The 15445-nt window shown below is 31.5% G+C and overlaps 2 protein-coding genes across 7 annotated transcripts in view; one reads left to right on the top strand and one right to left on the bottom strand.

Annotated features, from left to right (window-relative positions):
* The window catches only part of LOC134691571 (histone-lysine N-methyltransferase, H3 lysine-79 specific-like), a 36916-nt gene extending 36363 nt beyond the window's left edge, over positions 1-553 (bottom strand). For all 4 annotated transcript variants that reach the window (XM_063552139.1, XM_063552161.1, XM_063552154.1 and 1 more), the window contains exons 1-2: positions 331-553; positions 183-223 (exon numbers count right to left, since the gene is read on the bottom strand). In XM_063552139.1, the coding sequence (XP_063408209.1) occupies positions 183-223; positions 331-405 (116 nt within the window). In that variant the 5' untranslated portion in view covers positions 406-553. The remainder of the gene's footprint in view (positions 1-182; positions 224-330) is intronic.
* Positions 1-15445, top strand: part of LOC134691602 (DNA repair and recombination protein RAD54-like) — a 32978-nt gene that overhangs the window by 6956 nt on the left and 10577 nt on the right. For 2 of the 3 annotated variants that reach the window (XM_063552176.1, XM_063552172.1), the window contains exons 2-8: positions 4154-4237; positions 5861-5959; positions 7888-7948; positions 11755-11890; positions 13288-13357; positions 14356-14433; positions 15193-15240. In XM_063552176.1, coding sequence (XP_063408246.1) covers positions 4154-4237; positions 5861-5959; positions 7888-7948; positions 11755-11890; positions 13288-13357; positions 14356-14433; positions 15193-15240 — 576 coding nt within the window. Of the gene's footprint in view, positions 1-574; positions 811-4153; positions 4238-5860; positions 5960-7887; positions 7949-11754; positions 11891-13287; positions 13358-14355; positions 14434-15192; positions 15241-15445 lie in introns of those variants that run through there. The other variant, XM_063552183.1, reaches the window with a different exon arrangement.

Raw genomic sequence — 15445 nt, forward strand, 5'->3', positions numbered from 1 at the left:
CTGCATTCATCAAAAATGCCCTTGCACTAAACCAAGATTGATAGTTTTCATAAAAAATATCGGTTACATTCCTTCGAGTCAGTGAAACATGATTGAATACATTATCTGCATGGCGTCTGTGTAAAAATAGACCATGTCAGTGTTTTGTCCTGTTTTTGTAATAATTTGAATAATCAACTTACCTGATCGTTTCAACAATTTCGTTATTCTCATCGTCTTTATCCTAAAAAGTAAGATATAAAATAAGAACGAATAAATACTAAAAATAACTAAAGAAATTATGTCTTTTTGATAAAGGGTATTATGATTTTTAGTCTAAACACGCCTTACCGACGAAGCTAATGGCCAAGTAAATACTGCAGGTTCCGACCCAACTGGGCTATGTAATTTTAGTTCTTTTTCCATGCTTGATCGTGTATGCTTCCTTTATCCATTGATGGTCAAGTATTGAGAGTAGATCTCAGTATTTGACCATTACTCTCAGTGTCCCAGTAACCCACTTCCAGCGTCAGTTCCTGCACATGGGAACACCGTCTGGCACGTGAGATGTTACAGGGAATTTGATTGGTCCTGTCAGGCAGATTGGGAATCACCAGTTATGGCGGCTCTGTTCGAAAAGGAAAATCCCCTTTGCTCAGATGAATGAAAAAATATGTATTGTTGACTTTTAAAGTATTTCTTTAAGTCCAATCAAGTTAAATATCAATGATGATGATACTACAGAAGTACTATTGAAACCACGATGTTGATATAGATCACACAAAGAAGATGCTGTTACCGCCTACACACTGACTTCTGTTTTGCGAAATGGTCTGTTACGTCATTCATGAATCGTAGTTTTTTTTTACACCTACATAAAACTGTATCCGTAATAGTATATTTATCGTGTCAACATATCTAAAAATTCTAAATATTTTCCGTATATGGAAAATTAGTCGTGTGGAATACAAAATAAACAAAAAAACTTTCTGTAAGCCAGAGGAGAAAATCAGAGGAAAGGGGGTGTTTAAAATCATATCTTGTGTTCAAGAGGGTGGCATATTCGGTCTAACTCCAGTTAAGGGAAATCTCCCATAGGTCATTCATACCCTCTATATCTGACATTGTTTATCCTGAGTAAATACATAAATCATAATATCGTGATACATCACAACCTAGCTTGTGCAACACAACACACCTTATCCCTATTTGTCCGCCATTATTGGATATCACACAGGTTCCCGTAAAATTTTGACGTCACAATACAAAATATCTGACGCCATAATGGAAAAGCGATTGTTGGATGCGTCAAAAGTTCAAGCGGACGTGTCAGATGGGATTGGCGATAAGGTGTATATGCATTCATGGAAAACCCATATGAGACCAGGGTTGCGTTCGATATCGAAGCAGCTATGAAGATTTTGACATTTGCAGCTGTAGATATAGACTAGTTGTTACATAGATATTGATAGCAGCTACGCAGCTGCTACTATATTGAACTCAACCCTGGATAGATGGACCTTATCGCTATTTTGAAATCTGTGCCTCCTGAACTATTGATGTATGTAACAACCACTTTTCCATTGAGGCATCAGATATTTTTTCTTTATAAGATAAGATAAATTTTATTTCCAATAGTGGACCCATTCTAGGCATAATCAGTACATGACGTCCAAATTTTTACGGGAACCTTTGTCTGATTGAGATGTCCAGTAATGGCAGACAATAGTAATTTAACCCTCTTGCTGCCAGAGGGACATACACATGACACATGTGTCCATGTTTTAAAACGAGTATTTGCATGACACCATTAATCTTCATCATTGAAATTGCCTTGAAATATCTATATTTAGGTAAATGTTAGCTGTTCCTTATCTTTTAATATAAACCTCTAGTGGTATCTAATGTTTTATCCAAGAAGACTTATGCTTTTAGGCAATGAAAAAAGAGAAAAATTGGACATTTGACTTCTTAGAAATTATTGTCTTGGTTTCTTGCATTCATTTTGGATATTTTTTGATATTATGAAAAAATATCTTGAAGAGGTTTAGAAAATAAAATTATAGTTTGTAATACATTTTTTTTTGTAATTTAAAACTTAAATCATTACAAAAAGAAGAAAAATTTCAAAGCAAACAACCAACATTTTTATATAAAAGTAAAATAAATAAATAATCCAATTATGATTATCAAGGTGTGAAAAATTAATTGCATGATTAAAAGAAGAGGCATATTTTTTATTGCTTCTAGATTATTCAGGTGTGAAAATTTAATTACTTAATTAAATCATTTGTTAATCTTTTATATTGTATTGCTATAAGAAATTAATTGCATAACTGTAATTGACAAATAAATCACAGGTTGGATTACAATTGAATTAGACAAAATTATTAAAACTAAATGGATATTTATATATATGCAAAAGCATACACAACATGCCTTGGCAATAGTACTATGCTACAAAAAGGCTGTTTTATAGAGTATGATACAATCAATTACCTCTGCATACATACATATATAAAAGTATTGAAATCAATTTTTCTATAACATTAATTTTGGCTTTATGAAATCAAAATTGTTGACTTTCCAAAGAATTATAGATCAGCTTCAAAGTACAAAAGTTTGAAATTTTCCTATTATAATCAAAAGATTTTTATCATGATATTTTCTTTGTGATTTTAACATTAAATGTCATTTATTTATATAGATTTGTCATCATTTTACACTGTACAATTAATGCAGTCTTCACACTGAGTGGCAGCCCAGACAGCCCAGGCTAGTAAAATTGCTCTTGGGCCTGTTAAAATCATATCTTTAGGCCAACAGAATCTAACTAAAAAATTTCAAAAATTGAGCTCCAGGCCTGTAGTTTTTATAGTTCATCGTGAATACTGACAATGCTGTTTATAAGACTGTATAAAAGATATTGACAGATAAAATGTTGTATACCCATATTAAAATGGTCATTGGGCATGGGCATGGCATGACAGAATTATTTCTCACATTTCATTATCTATATTGGGAGAAAGTACAGACATTTCTGTATTTAATGGAAATGTACATTTACATGTACATATATGTCTGTAGGAATTGATCTTCAGTTTTTGTTGAGCTGTTACTGAAAAGCAGTTCCTTCATAATATAAATTCCATATGGAAACAATATTCTGGAATATTATTTCCACTGGAATAAATACTACAGTAAATGTTCCTAACAGAATAAATGGTATAGAATATTTGTTCCAACAGGAACATATATTATGACATTGTTTATAACAAAGTTTCCAGTGGAACTTCTGTTAGGTGGAACAAATATATGTTGACAGAGCCTGCAACTTTTATCGGAGAAAGCTGGACATAGGGATAGCAATCCTGCTGCCATATATCAGATATTATAAGCAAAAGGTGGACTATATTTGGTGTATGGAATGATTGAAAGGTATATGTCCAACTGGCAGGTGTCATCTGACCTTGACCTCATTTTTTCATGGTTTAGTGGTCAAGGTTGAGTTTTGTGCTTTTGTCTTTTTTTTCGAATACTACTTTATATAATAGGTCAACTATATTTAGTGTATGAAAATATTTTATGATGTAAATGTCAGTCTCACAGGTTTTATTTGACCTTGACCTTAATTTCATGGTTCATTGCTCAATGTTATTTTTTGTGTTTTGGTATGTTTTTGATGGTCTATTATAGTTTGTTTCTTAGATACTATTAACAATAAGTCAACTTTTTAATGCATGTATGTAGATTGATTGTAAGATGCACATTTCTGTCTGACATGGTTCATCTGACCTTGACCTCATTTTCTTGGTTCATTGGTCAGTGTTTAGTTTTCTTAGTTATTTCTCATTTTTAGAAGCTATAAGCAATAGGTCAACTACATTTTGTGTATTAAATGATTGTAAGGTGTACATGTATTTCTCGTTTGGTTTATCTGACATTGACCTCATTTTCTTGGATCATGTTAACTTTATTGTAATACTTGTAGTAAAGCTTTATATTTAGGACTACATGTATCATCATGAAATCAATGGTTATTAAAGAAGGGGAGACATTTCAGGGTGTGCACTCTTGTGTAAAATGGCATTATTTTTTTAAGGTTTATTTTGTTGTTTTGGTAAGTTTTAGGTTGTTTGCTGTTGCATTTATTTATTTACATATATTTTTACAGAGAAAGAGTCAGGCTCCAAGCCAGAGAAGTTTTCTGGTAGATGGTGGTAGTAAAAGAAGCCAGGATGAAACATTTTCCCCACAGGTATACATGTACTTCCAGTATTATTGTAAATCAATCTCATTTATTTATTTCTTCAATGTCTTTTCTAATTTATGTCAGGAGTGTGACACATAACATCTGAATAGATTATCTGATGAAAAAGCTTCTGGTTTTAATAGCAGATCAATATGTAGTAGGAAGAGATTTATACCCTCTTTCATGTTTTAATGATGTTAAAGCCATTAACAAATAATTTATTTGGTATGTGTAAATTATTGCACTTTTTTGTTTTAGCGACACCAGTGACCACATTGTAGCCGAAAGGAATACTAATATAACCAGTGACCATCTAGAGGGGGGTCTGGGAGTTGAAACACACTTTTTTTAAACGATCAATGCATTTGAATGGGGACATAATATAGTTGGATCCGCCACTGATAACTTATTGTGTCTAAATTCAGACTTTTAACATAAGGTGACACATTAAATAAGCATTTCACAATTCTAAATTGTAAAACAATGCCATTTGAAATCATGTCACACTCATGACATAAAAAATTCAAGCTTTGGCATATGTTTTTTGTCACAGATATTTTAACCTTTTTCCTTTCTTTGGAATTGGAACTCCTGCAAATAAAAAAATTGTACCATTGAATTGCATATTGTTGATTGATAGATGTCACTCTCATGGTTTTATTTATCCTTTATTTTGTTCAAACTAATTGATAAATGCTGTGCTAAAGGCCATCAAGAGATTTAAGAGATCGGTGGTGTAGCGGTTAGTCCATCTGATTACCAACACAAACGTTCCTGGTTCCATTCCCGTTCCGCAATTAAAATTTCAGGGACTGAATTTTCGGCTCTCCCTTGACAATATTTGCGAGTATGGTCTTGAGACAAGACAAGACAAGACAAGACAATTTATTACAACTTAGGCACACATATGGTGCTACAAGAGGATAACAAGTATACATCAACAATTACATAATTATACATTTGCAAGCAAGACAAACAATAAATAAATTAGCGATATCATACAATAGAATTAAAATATATAATAATTGGTTAATTTGTTTTGAAATAATTTGAATTGTTGGGTGAATAAAAATGTATTTTAATACTACATTGTCATACAGTACAAATTATGAAAATAATATGAAACAATGATAGTCCGTCGGAAGGGAATGATAAATGGCTGACCCGTGTTAAGAGAGAGTCATATCTCTTGGCTGCATGTTAAAGACACCCTTGTAGATTTGGGAAAAAGAGCAGGCTAATGCAACTACAAGGCAGCACTCGCACGCGTAAAGTAGAAAGGGATTAATATAAGTTGCAAAACTTGTTTCCCAATCCACTATAAATAAATATGTTTAAACTAAAGGCCATCAATGCAGCTGTGTAAAGATAAACAACATATAAATGTTAAATTTTAGTAGATGTTCATACATTTTTTGTCATATTTTACAAAACATTTATTTGATAAAAAGTTGGCCTCAAAACTTTGCAACTTACATGTAGAGAATTGATTTTTGCTGAGTCTGCTACTTATATGTTGAGTTAACAAGACAATGATCTTTATTTCCAATGACAGTGTCAACATGTAGGTTCAGTCTGTGATAAAAAGTTTGTTTTAGACATCAATAATTGTTTTCGGATTTCTTATAGGTGAAGAGGGTGAAATATCTAGATGACCATCAGAGTCCAGCCAGATCACCGCTATCCAATATTTCAACCAATATTTGTCATGAGGCTTTATCTCAACATGTAAGTTTAGTAATTGAAAAAAATGATAATAAGCAGAGACATGAGTGTTTTTTCCTTACCATACTTATAAAACCTGTCAAAAAGTCACAATGAAAAAACAGTAAGTTGTAGCAGTAATTAATTTCAAGGAATGTTCTGAAGATTCTTCTTCACCGGTTTTTAGTGGAGTTCGTGTTGTTTCTTTATTATTATTTATAACTGTTGATGTAAATGTCCTTTGGTTTTGTGAGTCTTTGTTTACTCCTTGGTTTTGATTGTTATTGTCTTCTTTTAAAGATGTCTTGAAAATGATCTTAGTACATAGAAAAAAGACATCCATGATATTGCTATTATTATTGAAAGGGGCATTAAAAACTAATATCCAAACACATACAATCCTCTTAACTGATTTAAAATATCACCAGAAAAAACACTTTTCCCAGAATGCAATACTTTTCCTTATTAAGATCTTTGCAAGGATCACCAAAGAATCATATTAAATGAAGATGTAATAAAAAAAAAGCTGACACTAAAGACCAAATTGAATATCCAATGTCTCGATTCATGCTAAGATATTTGAAGAAAATTTGAGGATATATTCTTTGATATTTAGGGATGGAAGAAACTGATAAGTTAGGGGTTGGAAACTCTGTGTTAATGGTTTATCTGGCTATGGTATTCCCAGAAAAGTCCAAGTGAAATCTCTATTAATATGAAAAGTTGTACAATTATTAGCACTATTCCATTTCAATAATTGGGCACCAGTATAATTGCCTTAAGCCCTTATACAGTTGCATGATCATTAATTATATAAAGAACAAAAATATACATTTAAATGATTTACAATAATGTCACAATTATAGTATCAACTAGAACACACCCGTGATATTGCGGGTCCGTGACTGAATTAAGGTATATATAACTATGCGCAAGCCTTATTTTAGTATAAGTATTGTCATCTGATAAAGTCATGCCGATTATAAGATACACAGTTTTTCTCTGCTTTCAAATCTTTCTGTTTGAACCCGTCGAACTGGAACTTATCAATTATTGGTAATATTAATTATTTGGAAAACAAAAGGTCCTGGAAAGGAGTATTTTTTAATCAACAACATTGTCCTATATTAGTTATAAATAAAGGTGAATTCTTTGATTCCCTGTTTTACGTCATGTATGCCCACTAACAAATTGAAAACTGTTCCTCATTTTTAGTCTTGTTATCTTAGAAAGTCTTACTGATTAAAATACTACAATAGGTAGCTATTTGACAATTTAGTAGTGTCAACCCTGTGATTATGACCCGTGTATATAGCATATTAACCCTGAATACACCGTTTGGTGGTGCGCCTGTCAGATGCGGAACGTACAGATTAGGTAATAGGTAACAGGTGAATATACTATTGGTATCGGTATCGGACTCGACCCGGAACTTCTTAATTATTGGCAATATTAATTACGTGGAAAACAAAAGGGCCTGGAGTGGTGTAATTTTCAATCTACACCTTTGTACTATATTAGTGATAAATAAAGTTGAATTCTTTGATTCATCGTTTTTACGTGATGACGGCTGAAAAATAGGACTTCGTAATTTTAGTATTATAGATATATGTTACGTTGTATTACTTAATTTAGAATTTACATGAATAGATTTTCTGAACAGTATGAAATTTGAGAAAATAATAACTTAATTTTTGTATTGATATTTTTGCTATCAAGTAACTTTAAATTCATGTCATATTTGATCTTATTTCTTGCAATGTTATCATTCAGTAATTGTACTTTGAAGTTTTTTGTTCCAACTAATTGTGTTTAATTAAAAAAAAAAAATTGGTTTAAGCATTTCTGTAGATCTTGTTGGTTTATTTTGTTATATCCCCATTGCTTCCTTTTGAATAATTTTGTTTCTAATAATTAGTACATTATTATCATGATGTCTATTATTTGAACAGGAAGCTCTTATCAGGAAGATACTGTCCAAACCATTTAAAATTCCAATTCCTAACTATAAAGGTAAGCAGGATCATAATGTGGTGATACACATAGTCATGATTGTCATTTGTTGTATTATAAAAGTATATACTCTGACTGAGAGTTGAAGTTCAATATTTAGGTTGTCATTTCACACAAAAATCATACTCTGCTTATTTGAAAGACTTATCCTTTCACAGTACCAATTGAAAAATAGTTGCAGTCTGAATTCATACCTTCAACCTAATCAACTGGGGATGGGTCATAGGGATTTCAGCTAAATGATAGAGAAAGGAAGTTTCTATATAGCAGTGCTGTGTAATAAGAATTAGTCTTAACATCAAATTAAAAGGATTAAAACACACAGTCAGAAGGAGCACTAGTTTACAAAGAGTAATTTTTTTAAAAACACCAACAATATTTTGTCAAACTGACAACAGGAAAATATGTTTAAGGGCATACAATACAGTTACAGGGAAGGTAATGACAATGAAACGTAAATTTGTATTTTCGCGACGTCAAACTATGACTATCAGGAAAGGATTCAGTTTTCAACTGATTTTTATCATTGAAACTTAATTAACTTGAAAACAAGTTCATGGACCCCTATTATTTAAAAACCTATTTGGTCTGATAACGTAAGAAGAGCATGTGTGCCAATTTTCATGGAAACATAAATAGTGCAATTTATTTTTAATTTTAATAAATATAGAGCCAAAAATTTTATTTTTTTCTACATTCATGAACATTTGATAAGATGAGTTATTTCTGAATAAAAACTGTATAAGTTTTCATGATACTTATAAAATGAAGAAATAACTAATTATTTAACCAAAAACAATTTGTGTTTATCTTTTAAAACAAAAAAGCTATTTGTTTCTTTCGAAATGGAAAATACAGCCACAAATCCGAATTTTGAGCAAATATACAAAATTTTGACCTCATTTTACTCAAAATTTAGCACATTGAAAGAACATTTTTTATTACACGACCGCAAAATTTGAATTTTTTTTCGTCGTATATTGCTATCACGTTTGCGTGTCGTCGTCATCCGAATAATTTTAGTTTTCGCACTCTAACTTTAGTAAAAGTTAATAGAAATCTATGAAATTTTGACACAAGGTTTATGACCACAAAAGAAAGGTTGGGATTGATTTTGGGAGTTTTGGTTTCAACATTTTAGGAATTAGGGGCCAAAAAAGGGCCCAAATAAGCATTATTCTTGGTTTTCGCACAATTACTTTAGTTTAAGTAAATAGAAATCAATGAAATTTAAACACAATGTTTATGACGACAAAAGGAAGGTTGGTATTGATTTTGGGAGTTTAGGTCCCAACAGTTTAGGAATTAGGGGCCAAAAAGGGTCCCAAAAAAAGCATTTTTCTTGGTTTTCGCACCATAACGTTAGTATAAGTAAATAGAAATCTATGAAATTTAAACACAAGGTTTATGACCATAAAAGGAAGGTTGGTATTGATTTTCGGAGTTTTGGTCCCAACAGTTTAGGAATAAGGGGCCCAAAGGGTCCAAAATTTAACTTTGTTTGATTTCATCAAAATTGAATAATTGGGGTTCTTTGATATGCCGAATCTAACTATGTATGTAGATTCTTAACTTTTGGTCCCGTTTTCAAATTGGTCTACATTAAGGTCCAAAGGGTCCAAAATTAAACTTAGTTTGATTTTGACAAAAAATGAATCGGTTGGGTTCTTTGATATGCTGAATCTAAAAATGTACTTAGATTCTTGATTATTGGCCCAGTTTTCAAGTTGGTCCAAATCGGTGTCCAAAATTAAACTTTGTTTGATTTCATCAAAAATTGAATAAATGGGGTTCTTTGATATGCCAAATCTAACTGTGTATGTAGATTCTTCATTTTTGGTCTTGTTTTCAAATTGGTCTACATTAAAGTCCAAAGGGTCCAAAATTAAACTTAGTTTGATTTTAACAAAAATTGAAATCTTGGGGTTCTTTGATATGCTGAATCCAAACATGTACTTAGATTTTTGATTATGGGCCCAGTTTTCAAGTTGGTCCAAATCAGGATCTAAAATTATTATATCAAGTATTGTGCAATAGCAAGTCTTTTCAATTGCACAGTATTGTGCAATGGCAAGAAATATCTAATTACACAATATTGTGAAATAGCAATTTTTGTTTTAATTAGAGTTATCTTTCTTTGTCCAGAATAGTAAGCAAGAAATATCTAATTACACAATATTGTGAAATAGCAATTTTTGTTTTATTTTAATTGGAGTTATCTTTCTTTGTCCAGAATCAACTTAAATCTTTGTTATATACAATATACAATGTATATTCACTTTTTACTACCAACTGATGAATTAAAATAATCTTTACCATTGAGTGATAACAAGCAGTTTTTTTACATCTTAATATTTTATGATGTATTTAAATGAGTAGTTATTGTTGCAAACTCCATTAGAAATTTTAATTGAGATTAGTTTTGGAATAAGGGAAAGGGGGATGTGATTGAAAAAATTGGGTTCAATTTTCTCATTTGAAATTTCATAAATAAAAAGAAAATTTCTTCAAACATTTTTTTGAAAGAATTAATATTCAACAGCATAGTGAATTGCTGTAAGAGAAAACAAAAATTTTAAGTTCATTAGAACACATTCATTCTGTGTCAGAAACCTATGCTGTGTCAACTATTTAATCACAATCCAAGTTTAGAGCTGAATCCAGCTTGAATGTTGTGTCCATACTTGCCACAACCGTTCAGCGTTCAACCTCTGCGGTCGTATGAAGCTACGCCCTGCGGAGCATCTGGTTTCATATTTGATTTAATCAAATAAAAAATAGTCTATATGGAATTTTTTATCAAAATGTAAATACGGGATCAAAACTGTATCATACGCCCTTAAAGCATAGAGAATGATTGTTAAAATATGATGGATACAATATTTGAGAAATTGGAGTAACAAGTGAAACTGCTCACTGATGATACCCCCGCCGCAAGTGGATAATATTAATAGTGTAAAAATATGCAAGTGTTCGGTAAACAGGAAGTTGTCGAGTGATGAATCTGAAAACGTATCGCAAGGTATAGCTGACTTATATAAATCCTGAAACAAAATTTCAGAAATCCTTGTATTGTAGTTCCTGAGAAAAATGTGACGAAAATTTTCAACTTGGCTATCATGTGTAAAATCATACAAGTGTTCGGTAAACAGGAAGTTGTCAAGTGATCAATCTGAAAACGCATCACACAGTATAGCTGACTTAGATAAACCCTAAAACCAAATTTCAGAAATCCTTGTATTGTAGTTCCTGAGAAAAATGTGACGAAAATTTTCAACTTGGCTACCATGTGTAAAATTATACAAGTATTCGGTAAAAAGGAAGTTGTCAAGTGATCAATCTGAAAACGCATCACATGGTATAGCTGACTTAGATAAACCCTGAAACCAAATTTCAGAAATCCTTGTATTGTAGTTCCTGAGAAAAATGTGACGAAAATTTTCAACTTGGCTACCATGTGTAAAATCATACAAGTATTCGGTAAAAAGGAAGTTGTCAAGTGATCAATCTGAAAACCCATCACACAGTATAGCTGACTTAAATAAACCCTGAAACCTAATTTCAGAAATCCTTGTATTGTAGTTCCTGAGAAAAATGTGACGAAAGTTTCATGGGACGGACTGACTGACGGACGAACAGACAGAGGTAAAACAGTATACCCCCCCCCCCCCCTCTTTTTTAAAGTGGGGGTATAAAAAGAGAAAAAAATACTGCTAAAAAAAAATATGAAGAAAAGCTTAAAATGTCATGATATATAGAAACTGCAGATGAACATTTCTCTGATTGTATTTTCATTTGTTTTACAGGTACCACCCTTAATAGAGCTTTAGGTGTCAGACGACAGGGAAACAGACAGCCTTTGTATGACCCATTTGAAGAAGGAGCCTTGGTTTTATATACACCACCAGAACTCAGTGCACATGAACAACTCAAAGTTGACTTGTATGTCAAATTAAGTAGAAAACACTCATTATTAATTATTTCTTATAAAGTTACTACATGTATCAGTTTGACAACTATTTCAAGGCCCTGCCCCTAGGTCACAGTCCAGTAACTTTTTATCAATAAGCAATTTTCAATTTTAAGTTTTCTGCTTAAGTTTGTCTGAAAGAAATTTACAATATACAATGATGTTTTCTATAAAGTTACATAACTGTTCATTCCTGTTTATTTATGGATGTAGAATTTTGAAATAAACATTATTTCGGAAACATCTGGATAAAAGACTTGAGTTTTCCACAATTTGCACTTTGAATTGGTGGTATATATTAACACTTAAAACTGCTAATGAATTTTTATGGACATTTAAGGGTACGATACCAGTTGACATTCTTCTAATTAACAACAATTGCCATTGTTTAAATAAAAAACCCACAATATTACCTCACCAAGACTGAAAAACAAATAACAGTGTGACAAACATACAGTTTACATTTATATTATTAACAAATTGACAATGTTTTTATTGAAAATGACTGATACTTATGTCAAACCAAACAAATGTGACGCTACCCAGTGTGAAATGACAAATGTAGGGAAGGGTCCAGCAGCAGTTTAACAATGTGCCATAAACAAACAGTTATAGACTTGACACTTCTTCAGCATGACAATTGAAGGGAAGGTTCATGAAAAAAGGTCACTGACTGAAGCATTACAATGAATTTTAAATAGTTATTGCATTAATGTTGAGAAATATTGTCCCCAGTAGTATATCATATTGCAGTATATATATAAAAAAAAGTCTAAATTGAAAACAACGTTGTAGTATATATATATTCATTTGCTTGGGACGTTTTGGAGCATTTGATTTTGCCATTTGTTAATGAACTTTCGTTTTGAAGTTTCCTTGGAGTATTTTTGTTTGTGAAGAATTTCTTATGGAGCCATAATCTTTGAATCTGATTGGTTAATATCCCTAGTGTCTAAGTGTAAATTACACCCCACCACAGTTCACACAGAAATATAACATTAGAAGTATGCAAATTTTCAACAAAAAAGTGCAAAATTACCAAAATAATTAATTTTGGCAAACAATTTTATGCTGAAAATTTAACCTAAGAGTAAGATTATATTTGACAATGTACATCAATAGTAGTGTTGAAATATATAGGGGTGAAGTTTTAACAGAATTTTTCAATTTTATTCTGAGTACATGTATAAAAACTAGGGATTTTTCTGTCTCTGTGGCTTATACTCTCTAATGGATTTGTTTCTTCGCAAGAATTCCATTGGATAGTGTTATTTATATTGTTTTATACTATTTTGGATGGAGAGTTGTCTCATTGGCAGTCATACCACATCTTCCTATATCGTGATACAGTGATTTGTGTATGTTACAGGGAGAAGCATCCAGTTCATGTAGTAGTAGATCCAGTGTTAACAAAGGTTTTACGTCCTCATCAAAGGGAGGTAAGTTAAATCAAATGTCTAGATTTATAATGATATATAATGTTTGCAGGGAATAATCTACTGATATTTCAATATTTTGACACTATCTAGTGCAACAGATTTTGCAGTGGCAGTCTAAACTTGCCATTCACAATAATGGTCCTGCTTATCAGCACTTTTTGAATTGGATATAGCTATGCTTATTCTTGAAATCATATTTCCTAATTGCTTAGAAATTTATTTTAAGTTCATTCCAATGTCTCCTCTAAATTTTTATCTGCATATTTTTCTCTTTGAAAATTGTCAAACATTACAACCCAATATAAAAATATGTTAAAGTCCAGAAGCATTGATATCTTTGATTCCCTCAGAAAAAATAATTTATGTATAGACAGGGGTCGAGATTAGCGCTAGTGTGGTGGTCTGAGCCCAGTAGAATTTGGGTCAAATTAGTAGATTTTGTCAGCTGGTGGTCCAGCTGACAAGTAGACATTTGTTGTTAAAAATCACTTATTGCATCAATCTCGGTTTGTCTACAAAATTAATTTACCTGTAAAATCAATTATACTGTATTGGGGTACTAATTAGTATAACAATTTATCAAGTTAATTAATATCACAGGTAATCTTCCTTCACAACAACACAAAATACGGAAATTCTTGGAAGGAGTTAAACTGCCTGACAAGACAAATAAAATAAGAGACATTCAAAAGGAAGATAGGAATAGAGTTCATCGAAATTGACAAAAGAAAATGTGAATATAAATACATCTATGGGTATAAATGATATGGAATCGCTTTTTGTCTTGAGAACACATGCAAGAGAAAGCATGAAAATAAAAGTAAACATCTATCATTTATATAATTTAGTGTTTGTCAAATGAATGACATTTTTGCAGGACCAGTTGACTTGGAGCCAGACCAGTAGATTATTCAGTTCACTGGCCCAGCTGGCCAGTACACAAAAAAGCTCAATTCGACCCCTGTGTAGACTTAAAAATAAATGATTTTATGTTGTAGGGTGTTAAGTTTATGTATGATTGTGTGACAGGAGATCAAATAGAGAACAGTTATGGCTGTATCATGGCTGATGAAATGGTAAGCAATATAGATATTAAATCACCTTAATTTGTTCACTTAACAAATATTTGTCACTTCTGTTAGAAACTACCATACTGAATGACTTCATATTTAGTCAGTAGCTTGACAATGAATAGTTGTAACCTGTAAGTCCTTTTACAATCAATCAAACACTTATTTTTTGTTTGGTATTGTGTTCTTGCAATATTTCAATTTGTTAAACTCCAAATTTTTTCTTCACACTTTTCTCAAGTTCTACTGACAAAATGAAAGTATATGTAGTCAGCAGCTTTACAGTAATGAGAATTTGAATTTTTCGGATCTATCAAAATCCTTTATTTTGAAATTTCAACCCCCTTTTACCAAGTACAGCTGAAAAGAAAGGTTTCATATTTAGGCTGTTTTGATTTGTAATGTTTGTGTGCTCTTCGGATCTATCAGACAATCGCATTGAAAAACAATGTGTCCATTCTTGTTCAAAATTAAATAATAGAAAATGATTTATTGGTGAATACATATGCATGTATTTTATTTTTGCGATATTTTAGGTAAGTAGAAAAATTGCAAGATTAATTATTGTAATTTTGAGAAAATATGCATACATTTATGTATCATATATCAGAATGCAAGTTCTTATTCTTTCAAAACTCACCCAGTAGCATTAATCGCAATGATAAAAACTTTGCTATAATTTCTGAATTTACAGTACTTCTCAAGAAAACCAAAATGACGGTAAACTTTTCAAAGAGAAAAATCCAGATATTTTTTTTATTTCAGGGACTGGGGAAGACATTACAATGTATAACATTAATGTGGACATTATTGGTAAGTACCATGCATAACATTTATATGGACATTATCAAAGGCCTTTAGATTAAGCAGGATTCTGTAAGCACCCAGACACCTCAGGGGATCTTATTAATGTATTTTTTTTGATATAGTCCATATTGCCTTTCAAAGATTGTTTAATACTTGAGCACCATTTTTTGTCCTAAATGTTAGATTGCACAGTCAAATAAAATTTAAAAAA

The sequence above is a fragment of the Mytilus trossulus genome, chromosome 1 (assembly GCF_036588685.1).
Source record: "Mytilus trossulus isolate FHL-02 chromosome 1, PNRI_Mtr1.1.1.hap1, whole genome shotgun sequence".
NCBI lineage: Eukaryota > Metazoa > Mollusca > Bivalvia > Mytilida > Mytilidae > Mytilus > Mytilus trossulus.